This window comes from Canis lupus, chromosome 19 (assembly GCF_011100685.1).
Source record: "Canis lupus familiaris isolate Mischka breed German Shepherd chromosome 19, alternate assembly UU_Cfam_GSD_1.0, whole genome shotgun sequence".
NCBI classification, from domain to species: domain Eukaryota; kingdom Metazoa; phylum Chordata; class Mammalia; order Carnivora; family Canidae; genus Canis; species Canis lupus.
The window spans coordinates 44665549-44679469 of record NC_049240.1 but is presented as its reverse complement, the minus strand read 5'-3'; the positions used below and the strand labels follow the sequence as shown (position 1 = coordinate 44679469).

The following is a 13921-nucleotide window of genomic DNA, read 5'->3' as shown; positions in this document are numbered from 1 at the left end:
CCAACTGAGCCACTCAGCTGCCCAAATATCGTAATTCTTTTCCACTGTCAAGAATCACACTACTAATTTCAACCAACCCCATGCTAATGATTATAACTAGTATAGAGGAGAAAAAATAATTTTCCATTTTTTACTCTTGTAGATTCTTGACTGAGAGGCCCCTGTAATAAAGGGGAAATTAACAGGAGAAAAAATAATTTGTATGTGTGTATAGAAGTTCCCAAAAGATAGGAGAGTGGAAAGGCAGCCAGATGATTGAGGCTTATATATCATCCTTAGCTAAAGAAAGAGACAAGAGTGGAACTTCAAAGGGGAGAAAATAATGGGAAGGTGAGAAGAGGAAAATGTTTGGTAAACAAAAGTTGTCCTGCAATACAGAAAGTTTCTCTGGTAAATTATCTCTGGTATTAACTCTCTTCGTGGTACAGGCCTCCTTTCTAACATAAATATCCCTTAAAAAGGGGTAGATTATACTGTTTTCAGAGCTTCTGCTGTGTCTGCTATTTCTCAAAATAATCAGGTCAAAATAAAATAGTCCTTATGACGCAGGTGAGCATATTGGTGTGGCGTGTTATGCTCTACCCTTCATTAGCCACAAGAGAAGGAGTATAAAATCATAGAAAAATAAATGCAAATCCATCCCTCATTTTGAAAAAGTAATTCCCTGCACATTTCTACTATTAATGAGTAGAAATATTTTTCTTAACAATTTACATGATATTCACATGTATATGTGATATTCACATGTGAATATTGTATGTATATTCATATCATATGTATATTCACATGCATATTTCAGATTTTCTGTTGACTCATTCATCTGTTTATTCACTAAGCTACTAAATATTGTCTCTACCATTCGAATCACTTAGCTGATACTTCATATATTATGTGAGTATGGTAGGAGTTTTCTCATTTTATATATGGGGAGACAAGTATTAAGTGTCCAAGTAAGTTTCTCAGGATCACCCAGAGACTAAGTGTCCCTGCCAGGCATCAAAACAGGTATGTAGGACTCCAAATCACATCCTTTACCTACTCCAGTGACCCTCAGCCTTGAAAACCAACCACGTGACTAACGTATGTATGGAGGGCGAGAATTAATAAGACATAACTCCTGCCCTGAAGAATCTTATATTTTAAATAAGGAGACATGCGTGTAAGTTAACAAAGTGTTAGAGGATTATGAATGTTATATAATTATACACAAACCACAGATCACAAAGAATCAGGTGAACCACTCTACCTTTTGAGGGCAATCAAAGCTTCCAAACAGAGGTGTCTCTTAGTTAATTGAGTCAGAAAATCTAGATGTGTGTCCATTATTCAGATAATGGGAGTAGAGGTGGATATAGCAGTGGAGGTAAGGAAGTAAACTGAGGGCAAATGCAAAAAAGCATAGAGATGTTTGTGAATCATCGTTTGGGAAAATTACATATACTGTCAACAATATATTAACCTATTAACTGAGATTATGGGAAAATGGAAGGGGGACACAAGTAGAACCCAGTGCAGGCACAATTAAACGCAACTGTGATACAAGATGAATATTTAATATAAATGTATGTAATTAAAGTGTCCAAATAGTCTATTTGAGGCGCCTCCTCCTGCTCTTTCTCCAGTCCCTGTTTCTAATGAAAACAGTCTCAGGTAATATCAGTTTTCATTGAATAAACTCTACTTTTTTTTTTTTTTTTTCCCCTAAACACCCTGGCAAGCAGTTATTAGGAACTGCTTTGTCTTTGTCAGCTAATTCCTCCCTCTCACTGTCATTCTTTCCATCATTGCACGAATACTAGTTCACTGGCAACACAGTGAAGCCATCAACTTGGAAATTAAATTACCTGCCATTCTCAAGTTTTTCTCCCTATAACCTCAGACTGCCCCTTCAGCTCTCAATGAGGCAATGCTCGCACTATAACAATGAATCGAGGGTTTAGGACCATAACTGTCAGTTCAAGGTCACGGAGGCTTCAACACAGAATTCTGGGCTTTGTTCTGCAGTGCTCTTCATCCCCCCTACACTGTCCTTTTCCAAATTCTCTGTTTAAGAGAAACAACAAAAACCAAGTGGTAGCAGAGCAGAGGGACGTCTAGTTCCATCACAGCCATAAGGAACGGGTTTTTGCTTAGGTTTCGGACAAACTACTGAGAGCTGCTCCTGCACAGAGGAGCAGCTAACAGGCGGGCGGACTGCTGCTGTAAGCAAACATACCCACCTCTGACTGTCCAGGTGGGGGGGCGTTGCTGATCTGCAGGAGATACAGTGTAAAAATGTAATGGTTCCTAAATCATTGGAAATGATAGACTCATCCTGATGCATAGATATTTCTCTTATTCACAGTAGTTTTAATTAGTTTTCTTTATAAATATGCTGCCTTTTGCTTATTTCCATACATGTTTTTGCTGTCGCATGGCTAATCTATCCCTGGATAATTGCGAGTTGACTGCAGTTCAATATTCTTGGAACATGGAGCACTGGGGGCAGTAATAGATCTGGTGATGGAAAATTCAGCAGGCATCAAATCATGGACGGCCTTTGTGCCCTGCTTAGGGGGTTGGCAGGGGAAAGCCATTGGAGAGTTTGAAGCACCAGAGGAGTGATATGCTCAGATTTGTATTTTGGAAAGATCACTCTAGTGTTTCCTTAGCAATGAGAGAATGACAGGTGCTGAGGCCTTGAGCTCAGCAGTTTCATTGGGAATGGAGAGGAAATAAAACATTCCTGAGATAATAAGGATGAAAAATTAACTGGGTTTACTCAGACTGGCTGGCACTTGGGCGAGACCATGGAGGTGGTCAGGGTAAAAAAGGGACTGCCTGGTTTTTATCTCTGATGACTGAATGGGGGTCACTCAGTTTGAGAAGTTGTTTTAGTCTGTTCGGGCTGCTATAACAAAAATAGCGTAGGCTGGGAAGCTTAACAATGGAGACTGAGAAGTCCAAGATCAAGGTGCTTTGGCCGATTCTGTGTGTGGTGAGAGCCTGCCTCCTGGTTCACAGACAGCCGTCCTCCCTATCCCAAGATGGAAGGAGTGAGAGAACCCTTTGGGTGCCTTTGTAAGGGTACAAATTCCATTCATGACGGCCCATCCTTACTACCGAATCACCTCTTAGGCACTGCACATTGGGTTTTAGGATTTCAACATAAGAATTTGAAGGGTGATATAAACACTAAGTCCATAACAGAAATTCATTGGGAAAGGCACATACACGGGAAAAATAAAATGGGTTTTTGCAGTCGTGAAGAGTTTGTGGTAACTATCTTTTTTAAAGTAGAAAAATCTACTATACAGTTGGATAAATAGGTTGAAGATAAAAGGAGAGGCATAAGGTAGAGATTTAGACATGTAATGAAGACATCATAGAGGGGTCTGGTGAGAGCGCACTTTCTTGCTTGCTAATGGCATACTCTCACATGATAGAGAGCAGAGAAATAGGACTAGCTCTGTTTTTAAATTTTTCTTTTTTTTTTTCTTTTTTTTTTTTATGATAGTCACATAGAGGAGAGAGAGAGAGAGAGGCAAAGACACAGGCAGAGGGAGAAGCAGGCTCCATGCACTGGGAGCCCGACGTGGGATTCGATCCCGGGTCTCCAGGATCGCGCCCTGGGCCAAAGGCAGGCGCCAAACCGCTGCGCCACCCAGGGATCCCTAGCTCTGTTTTTATAGGGTCATCGATCCCATCATGGAGGCCCCTAATTACCGTCCAAATTGCTATTTCCTAATACCATCCCACTAGGGTTTCAATATATACATTTGGGAAGAATACAAAAATTCAGTTTGTCGCAGCTGAGAATGAAAAATTTTTCATTTTTACAAAAGATTGATTATTTATTTATTTATTTATTTATTTTTAAAGATTTTATTTATTTATTCACGAGAGACACACAGAGAGAGAGAGAGAGGCAGAGACACAGGCAGAGGGAGAAGCAGGCTCCATACAGGAAGCCTGATGTGGGACTCGATCCTGGGACTCCAGGATCACGCCCTGGGCCAAAGGCAGGCACTAAACCACTAAGCCACCCAGGGATCCCCTTATTTATTTATTTGAGAGAGAGAGAGAGAGAGAGAGAGAGAGAGAGAACATGGTGGAGGGGCAGGAGGAGAGGGAGAAGCAGACTACTTAATGAGCCAGGAGTTCATGTGGGGCTCAACTCTAGGACCCTGGAATCATGACCTGAATCGAAGGCAGATGCTTAACCGACTGAGCCACCCAGGTGTCCCCCTCCAGATGATTCTATTTTATTCTCTAATTTGAGAACCACTAATGTAGATTATCACTTAATCCCTATATTTATTGTAGTATCCAGTCTCTCAGTTGTGTCTTATTTAGTGTCCTCAGTCATCGTCACCCGAGGGTATTTCTGTAACTCTTTGACCAGGTATAAAGAGCAGCACTCTCTTGGCTGTGTACACTTGTTCTAACTCCTCTTGAGTAGACTAAACCAGTCATCTTTCTTTCAACGGTATATAATTCCCTGTTTTTAGAGATCTTACGGTTCCCAGATTCTGACCTATTCTGAAGTTTTGCAGGACAGAGTAGCTTATATCCGGATTCTTCCCTTTGCAGGTCTAGATTTTCATTTTATCTATAAAGTCATTCACCAGTTACAATCTGCTTTTAACCTACTACAATTTTTTTAGCCATGGTATTTTTTTTTTCCTTTATAAAGACTTTCTCATTTTTCATTGCTTTCTTATAAATTTTGGGGTTTCAGAAGAGAGTAGAGATAATAGAATTGCCAGATAAAATACAGGATACCCAGTTAAACTTGAATTTCATATAAATGAACATTTTTTGTACATGTATTTTTTAGGATATACTTATATAAAAATTATTTGTCCTTTATTGGTAATTGAGATGTACCTGGGCATAATATTATATTTTATATTTTAAATATAAAGGGCTAGTTTTAAAGGAAATATATTTTTAAAACATTGATGTCAGTAGTTTTGGTATAGTTCAATAAAGTACATATTCTGAATATTTTAAAAATAAGCTATCAATTTTGATGGTACCTTTTGATGATACATTTTAAGAAGTAAGGTATTATTAAAACTTCATAATTATAATTTTAAAAACTAATAACTGAAACATATATTTCAACTGTTTTTAATCTGGGACCAAACTTTATATTTATCAAGTAATTTTGTGTTGCAGGGTATAGTGTTATTAGGTCTAGTGGGTACACCATTCTTTGAGCAGAGCTATGCAGTGGAACTGCATTGAAATTCAGTTAATACCAACTGAGAGTTAACACCATGCTTCCGCTGTGTGACCTTGGAAAAGGTCACCTTCTGACCTTCTGTTAGCTCATCTTTAACAACAGGAGATGTATTAACACATCACATCTCATTTATGATGATTAAATGAGACAGTCATATTTGCTTATGTTCAGAGCCTAGCAAAGGCCCTGGAACTTAGTGCATTTCAGTAAATTTATCTTTTCTCTTCTCATCTCTTCTCTTTTCCTCTCTTTTGAATGAAGATTTTAGAGACTATATGGCAAAATCAATTTATATTTTTTATTTATGTTAATTCTTTCTTATATTTCATAAATGCCTTTAATATGTCTATTTATAAATGTATTCATTTGCTAGGGCCACATAACAAAGTCTCACAGGTTGAATGGCTTAACAGAAATTTACTTTCTCTCTGTTCTGGAGCTTGGCTTCTTGAGATCAAGATGTCAGCGTGCTTGGTATCTACTGAGGCCTCTCTCCATAACTTATAAATGGGTGTCTTCTCCTCCCTGAGTCTTCCCTATGTGTGTGTCTCTATGTCCTAATTTATCTATATCCTAGTTTATCTATGTTTGTCTATGTCCTAATTTTCTCTCTCCTTCTCCCTCTCCCTCTATCTCAGATACTAATATAATTAACATACAGTGTTATATTATTTTCAAGTGTACGATATAATGATTCGATAATTTTATACATTACTCAGTGCTTCTAATTTTCTCTTATAAGGACATTAGTCATATTAGATTAGGACTCATCTCAATAACTTCATTTTAACTTAATTACCTCTTTGAAGTCCCTGTCTCTAAAAATAGTTACATTCTGAAATACTGGGAGTCGGGACTTCCAACATATGAATTTTGAGACACACAAGTTAACCCATAATGGTGGAGTAGAGATACTCATAATTACTGACATCAAGCTAAGCAAGCAGTCTTTACATTCTGGTAATTTCTGAAGATGCTAGTATATTCAAGTCAATAACAATGTGAGAAAGAAAAAGCAAGAGAAACACATGTGATTCTAATACAGAGTAAAAACCAAAGTTCTTTGTGTTAGAGAGATCCTTGAAAAGTATATTTAAAAAGAGATATTTTTAAAAAGATAATATCAACAGGGACTGGGAGAGATGGCTTTGTTTAAATGTTTTCCGAGTTATGATTTCTTATGGGAGATATTTTTAGACATTTATTTCCCCAATCATTTCACATGTATTTAGGAAATTTGTAGATCATGCTCAGTTCAAAGGAATGCAAAGCACTGTGAAGAAGATAAAGAAGTACAAAACAGGATCCTTGTTCTCAAGAGCTTTCATCTATGGATAAAGAGTCAAAATTAGTACAAGTGAAATGAAAGGGAAAAACAACAATTAAACAGTAAACCATGTGATTCTGTCTGTAGATGCCTTAGCATCAGTGAGAAGGAAGAGTCAATGTGGGATATGCTAGTCTGAAATACTTCGGTGAGAGTGGGGTTCTACTTGTGCAATTAAGGGTGACCGTATTGGAATTATGTGCAGAGGAAGGATGGGAAACGGACATAAGTAAAAAAATGGAACTGTGCCTATGTTTTTTCATTGCACTAGGAGAAGTTTTCAGTTATTTTCTTTGCTATTTTTTTATATTGTGATAAGAACACTTAACACGAGATCCACTCTTACAGATTTTTAAGTGTGCAATATAACTATTGACACAAAGTTGTACAACAGATCTCTAGAATTTACCCCCTTTTGTAAAGCTGATGTACCATTACAACTTTATATCTGTTGAACGGCAACTCCCCATTCCCTTCTCTCTCCAACCCCTGGCAACACCATTCTATTCTGTTTCTGAGTTTGACAAGCTTAGGTGCCTCATGTAAGTGGAATCATGAAGTATTTGTCCTTCTATGACTGGCTAATTTTACTTAGCCATGATGTTCCCCAAGGTTCATTCATGTTGCTGTATATGGCAACATCTTCAGCTTTTTTTTTTTTTTTTAAGAACTTAATTTTATTAGAACAGTTTTAGGTTCACAGCAAAATTGAGAAGAAATTACTGAGATTCTCTATACACCCTTACATTGATAGCCTCCCCATTATCAACATTCTCTACCAGAATATTTCCTTTGTTATTAAGGCTGAAAAATACTTCGTTGTGTGTATATACCACATTTTCTTTAACCATTCATCCTTCAACAGACAGTTGTTTGTATATTTTTGCTATTCTGAATTATGCTGCAATTAACATTGAAATGTTAATATTTCTTTGATATCCTGACTTTAGTTTCTTTGAACATATACTCAGATGTGTGAGATTGCTGGGTCATGCCATAGTTCTATTTTTAATTTTTTGAGGAACCTCTATAATATTTTCTGTAGTGGCTCTGCCATTTACATTCCCAGAGGCAGTGTGTGCATAGGTTTCAAGTTCTCTATAACCTTGCTAGCATTTTTATCTTTTATTTTTTTAATTATAGCCATAAATGTAGGATGATATTTCATTGTGGTTTTGATTTGCATTTCCTTGATAATTGATGATATTGAGCATTTTTTCATATATATGTGGGCCATTTGGATGCCTTCTTTAGAAAAATGTTTATTCAAGTCCTTTATTCATTGTTAATTAGGTTATTTATTTTTGCTGTTGATTTGTAGGAATTTCAGTCATTTCTATCCTGTTTGTTTACATTTTCTTTCTCCATCACTAGAACATAGGATCCATAAAGACAGACATCTTTCATTTTCCCACTATCTATGTAGTACTTTGTAAATATAATAGATGCTCAATCTTAGTTGAAAAGTGAATGAATAGCTTATGAGGTGATAAGGGTGAATTTTGAAAAATATTTTTACATATTTATTTATGAGAGACACACAGAGAAGAGAGAGAGGCAGAAACACAGGCAGAGAGAGGAGCAGGCTCCATGCAGGGAGCCTGATGTGGGACTCGATCCTGGGACTCCAGGATCACACCCTGAGCCAAAGGCAGAGATAAGAGTGAATTAAATGCATGTACTAAAGAGAAGTTGGAAAGATATTTTAGTAGGTGAAATCAATTCAGATTATGTCATGATTTAAAAACTCGATAAGGAATTTTAAATTTAAGGCAATATCGGGAAATGAGAAATTTTAAGAACCTTGAACAAGAATTAGGATTGATGAATGGTATGTTTTTAGAGGACTGCAACAACCTAGAGTAGTTTTTCCAGTCTATCCATGGTCCTAGTTTCATGCTGCTCACTACTGAGATGCCTGTTGTCTGATCCTCATAGTCCTTCCTGGGCTTGGTGCTCAAGGACATGGTTCTTTCAGTTCTGCATCTCCTACCATTTATTTGACAGCCCTGTACTACCCTGTCAGAATCCAATTGTCCTCAGAGATTTTTTGCATAGACAGAAGCCCCTCCTGCCCTGAAATTGTAATCAAGATTAGGTTAAATGGCCATCTCTATTGCCCAGAAGAATGCAAAAGAATGTGCTTGGCATTTTGAGTGTTGCCTGTGGAAAGAATTCTTCTTTAGCAGAGTCGGCAGGGAGGAGAATGCCTGTTGGGTAAGCAAAATGGAGTCTGCCACAGGTTGACTACCTTCTAGTGGTTAAGGATAAAGGTTCTTTTCTTTTATTTTTTTCTTTCCTTTTCCTTTCCTTTTTTTCTAGTTAAGTCTAGTTTTTGCAATTATGAATAAGTCTGTAAAAATCTATGTGTACGTTTTTGTGTAGACATAAGCTTTTAACTCCTTTGGGTAAATACCAAAGAGTAGATTGCTGAATCATATGGCAAGAGTATTTTTAATTTTGCAAGGAACCACCAAATTTCCTCCCAAAATAGCTATATCATTTTACATTCTCATCAGCAGTATAGGAGGGTTCTTGTTGCTTCACATTCTCACTGGCATTTGGTGTTGTCAGTGTTCTGAATTTTATACATTTTAATAGGTGTCTAGTGGTATCTCATATGTTACTTTGCATTTCTCTGATGACATATGATGTGGAGCATCTCTTCATATGCATATTTTCCATCTGCATATATTCTTTGATGAGGTGTCTGTTAAAGTCTTTGGCCCATTTATAAAAATGGATTATTTAAAGAGTTCTTTGTACGTTTTTGATAATGGCTCTCTATCAGAGATACACTTTGTAAATATTTTCTCCATGTCTGTGGCTTGTTTTCTAAGTATTGATATTTTCTTTTGCAGAGCAGAAGTCCTAATTTGAATGAGTCCATTTTATCAATTATTTATTTCTTGGGTTATGTCTTTGATATTGTAACTAAAAAGGTATCACCATACCCAAAGTCAACTAAGTTTTCTCCTATGTTCTCTCTTGAGAGTCTTATAGTTTTCCATTTTCCATTTAGTTTCATGTTCCATTTTGAGTTAATTTTTGTAAAGAGTAAATAAAGGTCTTTTGCAGACAGATGCCCTAGTATCCCAGCATCATTTGATTAAGAGACTGTCTTTTATCTATTGTATTGCCTTTGCTCCTTTGTCAAAAATTAGATGACTTTATTTATAAGGGTATATTTCTGGGCTCTCTACTCTGTTCCATTGATCTGTTTGTCTATTCTTCTACAAGTAACCACCACACTGTCTTAATTACCATAGCTTTATAGTAAATCTTGAAGTTGGGTATTGTCAGTCTTCCACCTTTCTTCTCCATTTCATTCATTTTTGAGAAATATCTGCCAAATACCTAAGTCTGAAAAGGCATAGATTGTCAGTTGTTCTTTCAAGTAAGAAGTGGTATTCTATGAAAAAAAGCTGATTTAGAAAAAAAAAAAAAGAAAAGAAAAGGAAAAAGTTGAAAAGGAAATGAAGGAAAAGAGAGAGGCAAACCAGGAAACAGACTCTTAACTATAGAGAACAAACTGAGATAATTAATCTCTATAAATCTTTAATTCTTCAACTGAGATAATTAATCTCTTTGAATCTTTAATTCTTCATCTATAAAATAAGAATGGTGATAGTTTCCTTCTAGTTTTGGTATGATAATTTGAAATAAAATAATAATAAATGTATCCTCTTCACCAGCATGGTAGTTTCCTTAGGGTCAGGACTATTTGTTTTATTTTGTTTTTATCTGTGCACGTTGCAGAGTCTCTGCTACCAAAACAATATTCAATAAATGCACTCAACACAAACACTGAGGAGAGTTTACATTGTTAAAATTTTGAAGAAAGGGGCATGAGCTGTGCAAAAAATGAAAAGAGGTTACTATGAGTAATTCAGTAGTGGGGAGTGCTAATTATTAAAAGCTTACATACCGTCAACAAAAAGAGTACAATCTTCTTTTTTTTATAATTGTTGTTTGGATATTTGGTTGGATTTTGCTATTCATTTACAGATATAATACAGTACTATTGTGGTCGTGTTTATGTATGTAAATAGTATAATCTGTATTCTATATTAATTTGAATATGCCTTCATTTATATTGTGTGTTGGTTTTTTTTTTTTAAAGGAAAAGTTAAGACAAGCATCTCTAATTGGAGAAGAGGGAGGAAAATTTAAACAATAAAATATCTCGATGGTTTGTATTTTTGAAAGAGTGAAAGGGATTTCATTGTTTCCCTTAGAAACAGAGTTTGGGACTATAACAAAGGAAATCAGAAAGTATTATACTTTAATAGCTGTTTATTATTATTTAATAAGATGATTATCTTTTTCATAGAAGAAATCTTTTCACTTTTCTAGATAAGAAGCTGTGGTGGGCAGACCAAAACTTAGCTCAGCTGGGAACTTGCAACAAAAGGGATGGAAGAAACCCCACTGTCCTACGAAATAAGACTTCTGGGGTTGTTCATATGAAAGTGTATGATAAAGAAGCACAGCAAGGCAAGTCACACTGTAATGAATTTGTGCTGCTTTTTGAATATATAATGCTCTTTTTTCATATTATTTTCACAATTCAACAATTGAAAGGTTTGCATTTTTGCTTCTAGTTAAAATAAAGGGGGAGAGAGGCAAATGTTCCTTAATACTGCAGAAGGAATGCCTTTAACATAAGGTATATAATGAGCTTTCAAGACATTAGCAAGGGCTCCCAGGGAATCTTAATTTGTCAGGTCTTCAGAGGTCTTATCTAGTTCTTGATTTAAAAATATAAGAATAAGAAGAAAAGTCCCAGCCACATATATACAATGTATAATTAAGCCCAGTCACTGAATGAACTAGGGGACTTCAAATGGACTATGTCAACGTAAGAATTTCACATCCAAAAGGACTGCATTGTTGGGCTCTAAGCATTTTGCTTTTTTTTTGTTTTTGCTTGTCCAAATGGTGTGCAGTGAAATGGAGTGAGAGAACTAACAGATGGTTTACATAGGTGGACTTGTCACATTGCCCAAATGGCAATTAGTTTAGAGACGCCAGCCAGGACAGCCCCACACCTGCTAGTCCTTTCTTAGTTTTTGCTTCATGACCCATGACATTAGCAGAACTGTTTTCCTAGAAAAAATATTTTCCTGTATTATACTTTCCTACTTTAGTCTCTGCCATGAAAATCCTTAGCTTCACATACTTTTCTTCTTAGGAAAAACATTTCAAGAAAATATAAAGGAATTTTCATCTGAAGGATTTGGGCATATAGACCGAAGCAGAGAACAGTAGAGGTAGAAATAGTGAACCAAGGGGATCACTCATTTTGAAGACAGGTGACAACCATCAATCAGCAGAATTTTTTAGAGAAACCAATTGGGAGCCGTACCCACTCATCTAGAGACAAAATGAAAATCAGATTCATATTTGCCATCCCTCTACAGAGGATGAGCCAAATTTTAGTCTGAAATCATTCCTGAAGTTTCATGGGAAAAAAAATGTAAAGAAAACAATTGCTTTAAAACAAAACAAAACAATGAAGTGATTCCTGGGCTCCTTTCATGGTCTAGAAGAAACTAATACCCAAATTCTTACACACAAATCTGTCTTTGCTGTCTGACATTTAAATTATTTTTTTTATTTTTTTATTTAGTTTTTATTTATTTTTTATAGAGGGAGAGTGGGGAAAGAAGGGGAGAGAGAGAGAGAGAGAGAGAGGGAGAGAGAATCTCACAGCAGCCTCCACCCCTCACAGGGAGCCCAACACGGGACTTGATCTCACAACACTGAGATCATGACCTGAGCTGAAATCAAGAGTCAGGCGCTTAATAGACTGAACCAACTAGGCGCCTCTCTGACTTTTTTTTTTTTTTTTTCTAAATCGCCATTTATAATAATGAACAGTAGTGTTTTCACTAGCAATTCTGTAATGGAAGATTTCTGTATCAGAATAAATAATTTTGCTGGCATTCGAGTCATGGGGAATAGGTTATATAATTGAGAATAAAACATTATTACTCAATAAATAAAATATTATGACATTTTTGTGGATTTCAATATATTTGCAAAGTATAAAAGTTTATAGTACTATGATAAACTTTAGTTTATAGTCTTTACTTAATGAGATTATATCTGAAACCACATTAGAAAATACAACAGAGGTAGCAATACATTATTTCCAAACAGGACACTGAAAAATATATATTTGTTTTTTTTTCCCAAAATATGAACACGTTTTTTTTTGAAATTGTAAATTAATATAATATATAGAGTTCTCCTATTATAAAGTTTATTGGAGGAAAAAATTTATTATATTATGTTTGGCTCACTTTTTTGCTCATGTTAGTAAAATTTTTCTTATCTTGTAAGGGTTTAATCCTATAGGAAGAGCTGGGCATTTTATACATTGTGAAAGTATTACTAAAGTGACAAAGACCTATAATACTTAGGAATTAATGGCATAATATGAGTAAGCTTAAAATTCAGTGAAAATACTATTTTTGCTAAAATAATATGCTGATAAAAGCATCTGTATTAAAGAGAATCCCATTAACAGAATCACGGCAGGTACTTTAAAAGCTTCATTAGTATGAAATATGAGCAATTTAGGATTATTCAAGGTGTTAACATTACTACCTCTTTGGATTTCAAAGTACAATTAGCTACTTCATTTATCATTTTTGACACAGATCACTGGAGAGCTGAGACTTCTCATTAGTCAAGTGGGCTTTCTAGCCCCACTAGGGAATTGGGGCATGAGGTTTGAACATCAGTAGCATTGCAAAATATTAAGCCAACCTAGTATTTCTAACTTACTAGATAATCATTACCTAAATTGCTATCTTTTAAAATCATTCTCATATTTTTCCTACATCAATTATTTATTTAATAGGCAAAGATATTTATTGCAAATAATGGCTCATTTTTTTCCCTTTTTCTCTCCTTCACTAGTACAGACTAAACAAACGATACATGAAATGTATGTTGTTGTACAACATAATCGTTAACATAGGCTAATTTTATTATTTGTCAAAAATGAGTATAGTGCAATATATATTGCTATAATTGCAATTATATTTAAAAATGTACAGTTTTAGAAGTTCCTTTTGCTTTTTTCATTTATTTTTATATCATCAAGGTTATGGAACCCTATTTTTTGTAATTTCTTTCTCTTCCTGAATATTTTTTATTATTTTTTTTAATTTCAATTTCCTGTTTCCCCTTCTCTCCATTTGGTGTTTCTTCAAACTTTATACTGAAAGCATTTCTTGTCAATCTCTTCTCAGCTTGTGTCTTTAGTAGTAGTTGAAATAAAGCTATATCAAAATGTATATCTCCATAGCTTGGCATTGCATTAATATATGTTTATATATTTTCTATGAAAT

The 13921-nt window shown here is 35.3% G+C and overlaps 1 protein-coding gene across 1 annotated transcript in view; it reads left to right on the top strand.

Annotated features, from left to right (window-relative positions):
* LRP1B (LDL receptor related protein 1B) overlaps nt 1-13921 on the top strand; it is a 1959891-nt gene that overhangs the window by 1389455 nt on the left and 556515 nt on the right. Inside the window, exon 33 of the mRNA XM_038565111.1 lies at nt 10914-11054. Coding sequence (XP_038421039.1) covers nt 10914-11054 — 141 coding nt within the window. The remainder of the gene's footprint in view (nt 1-10913; nt 11055-13921) is intronic.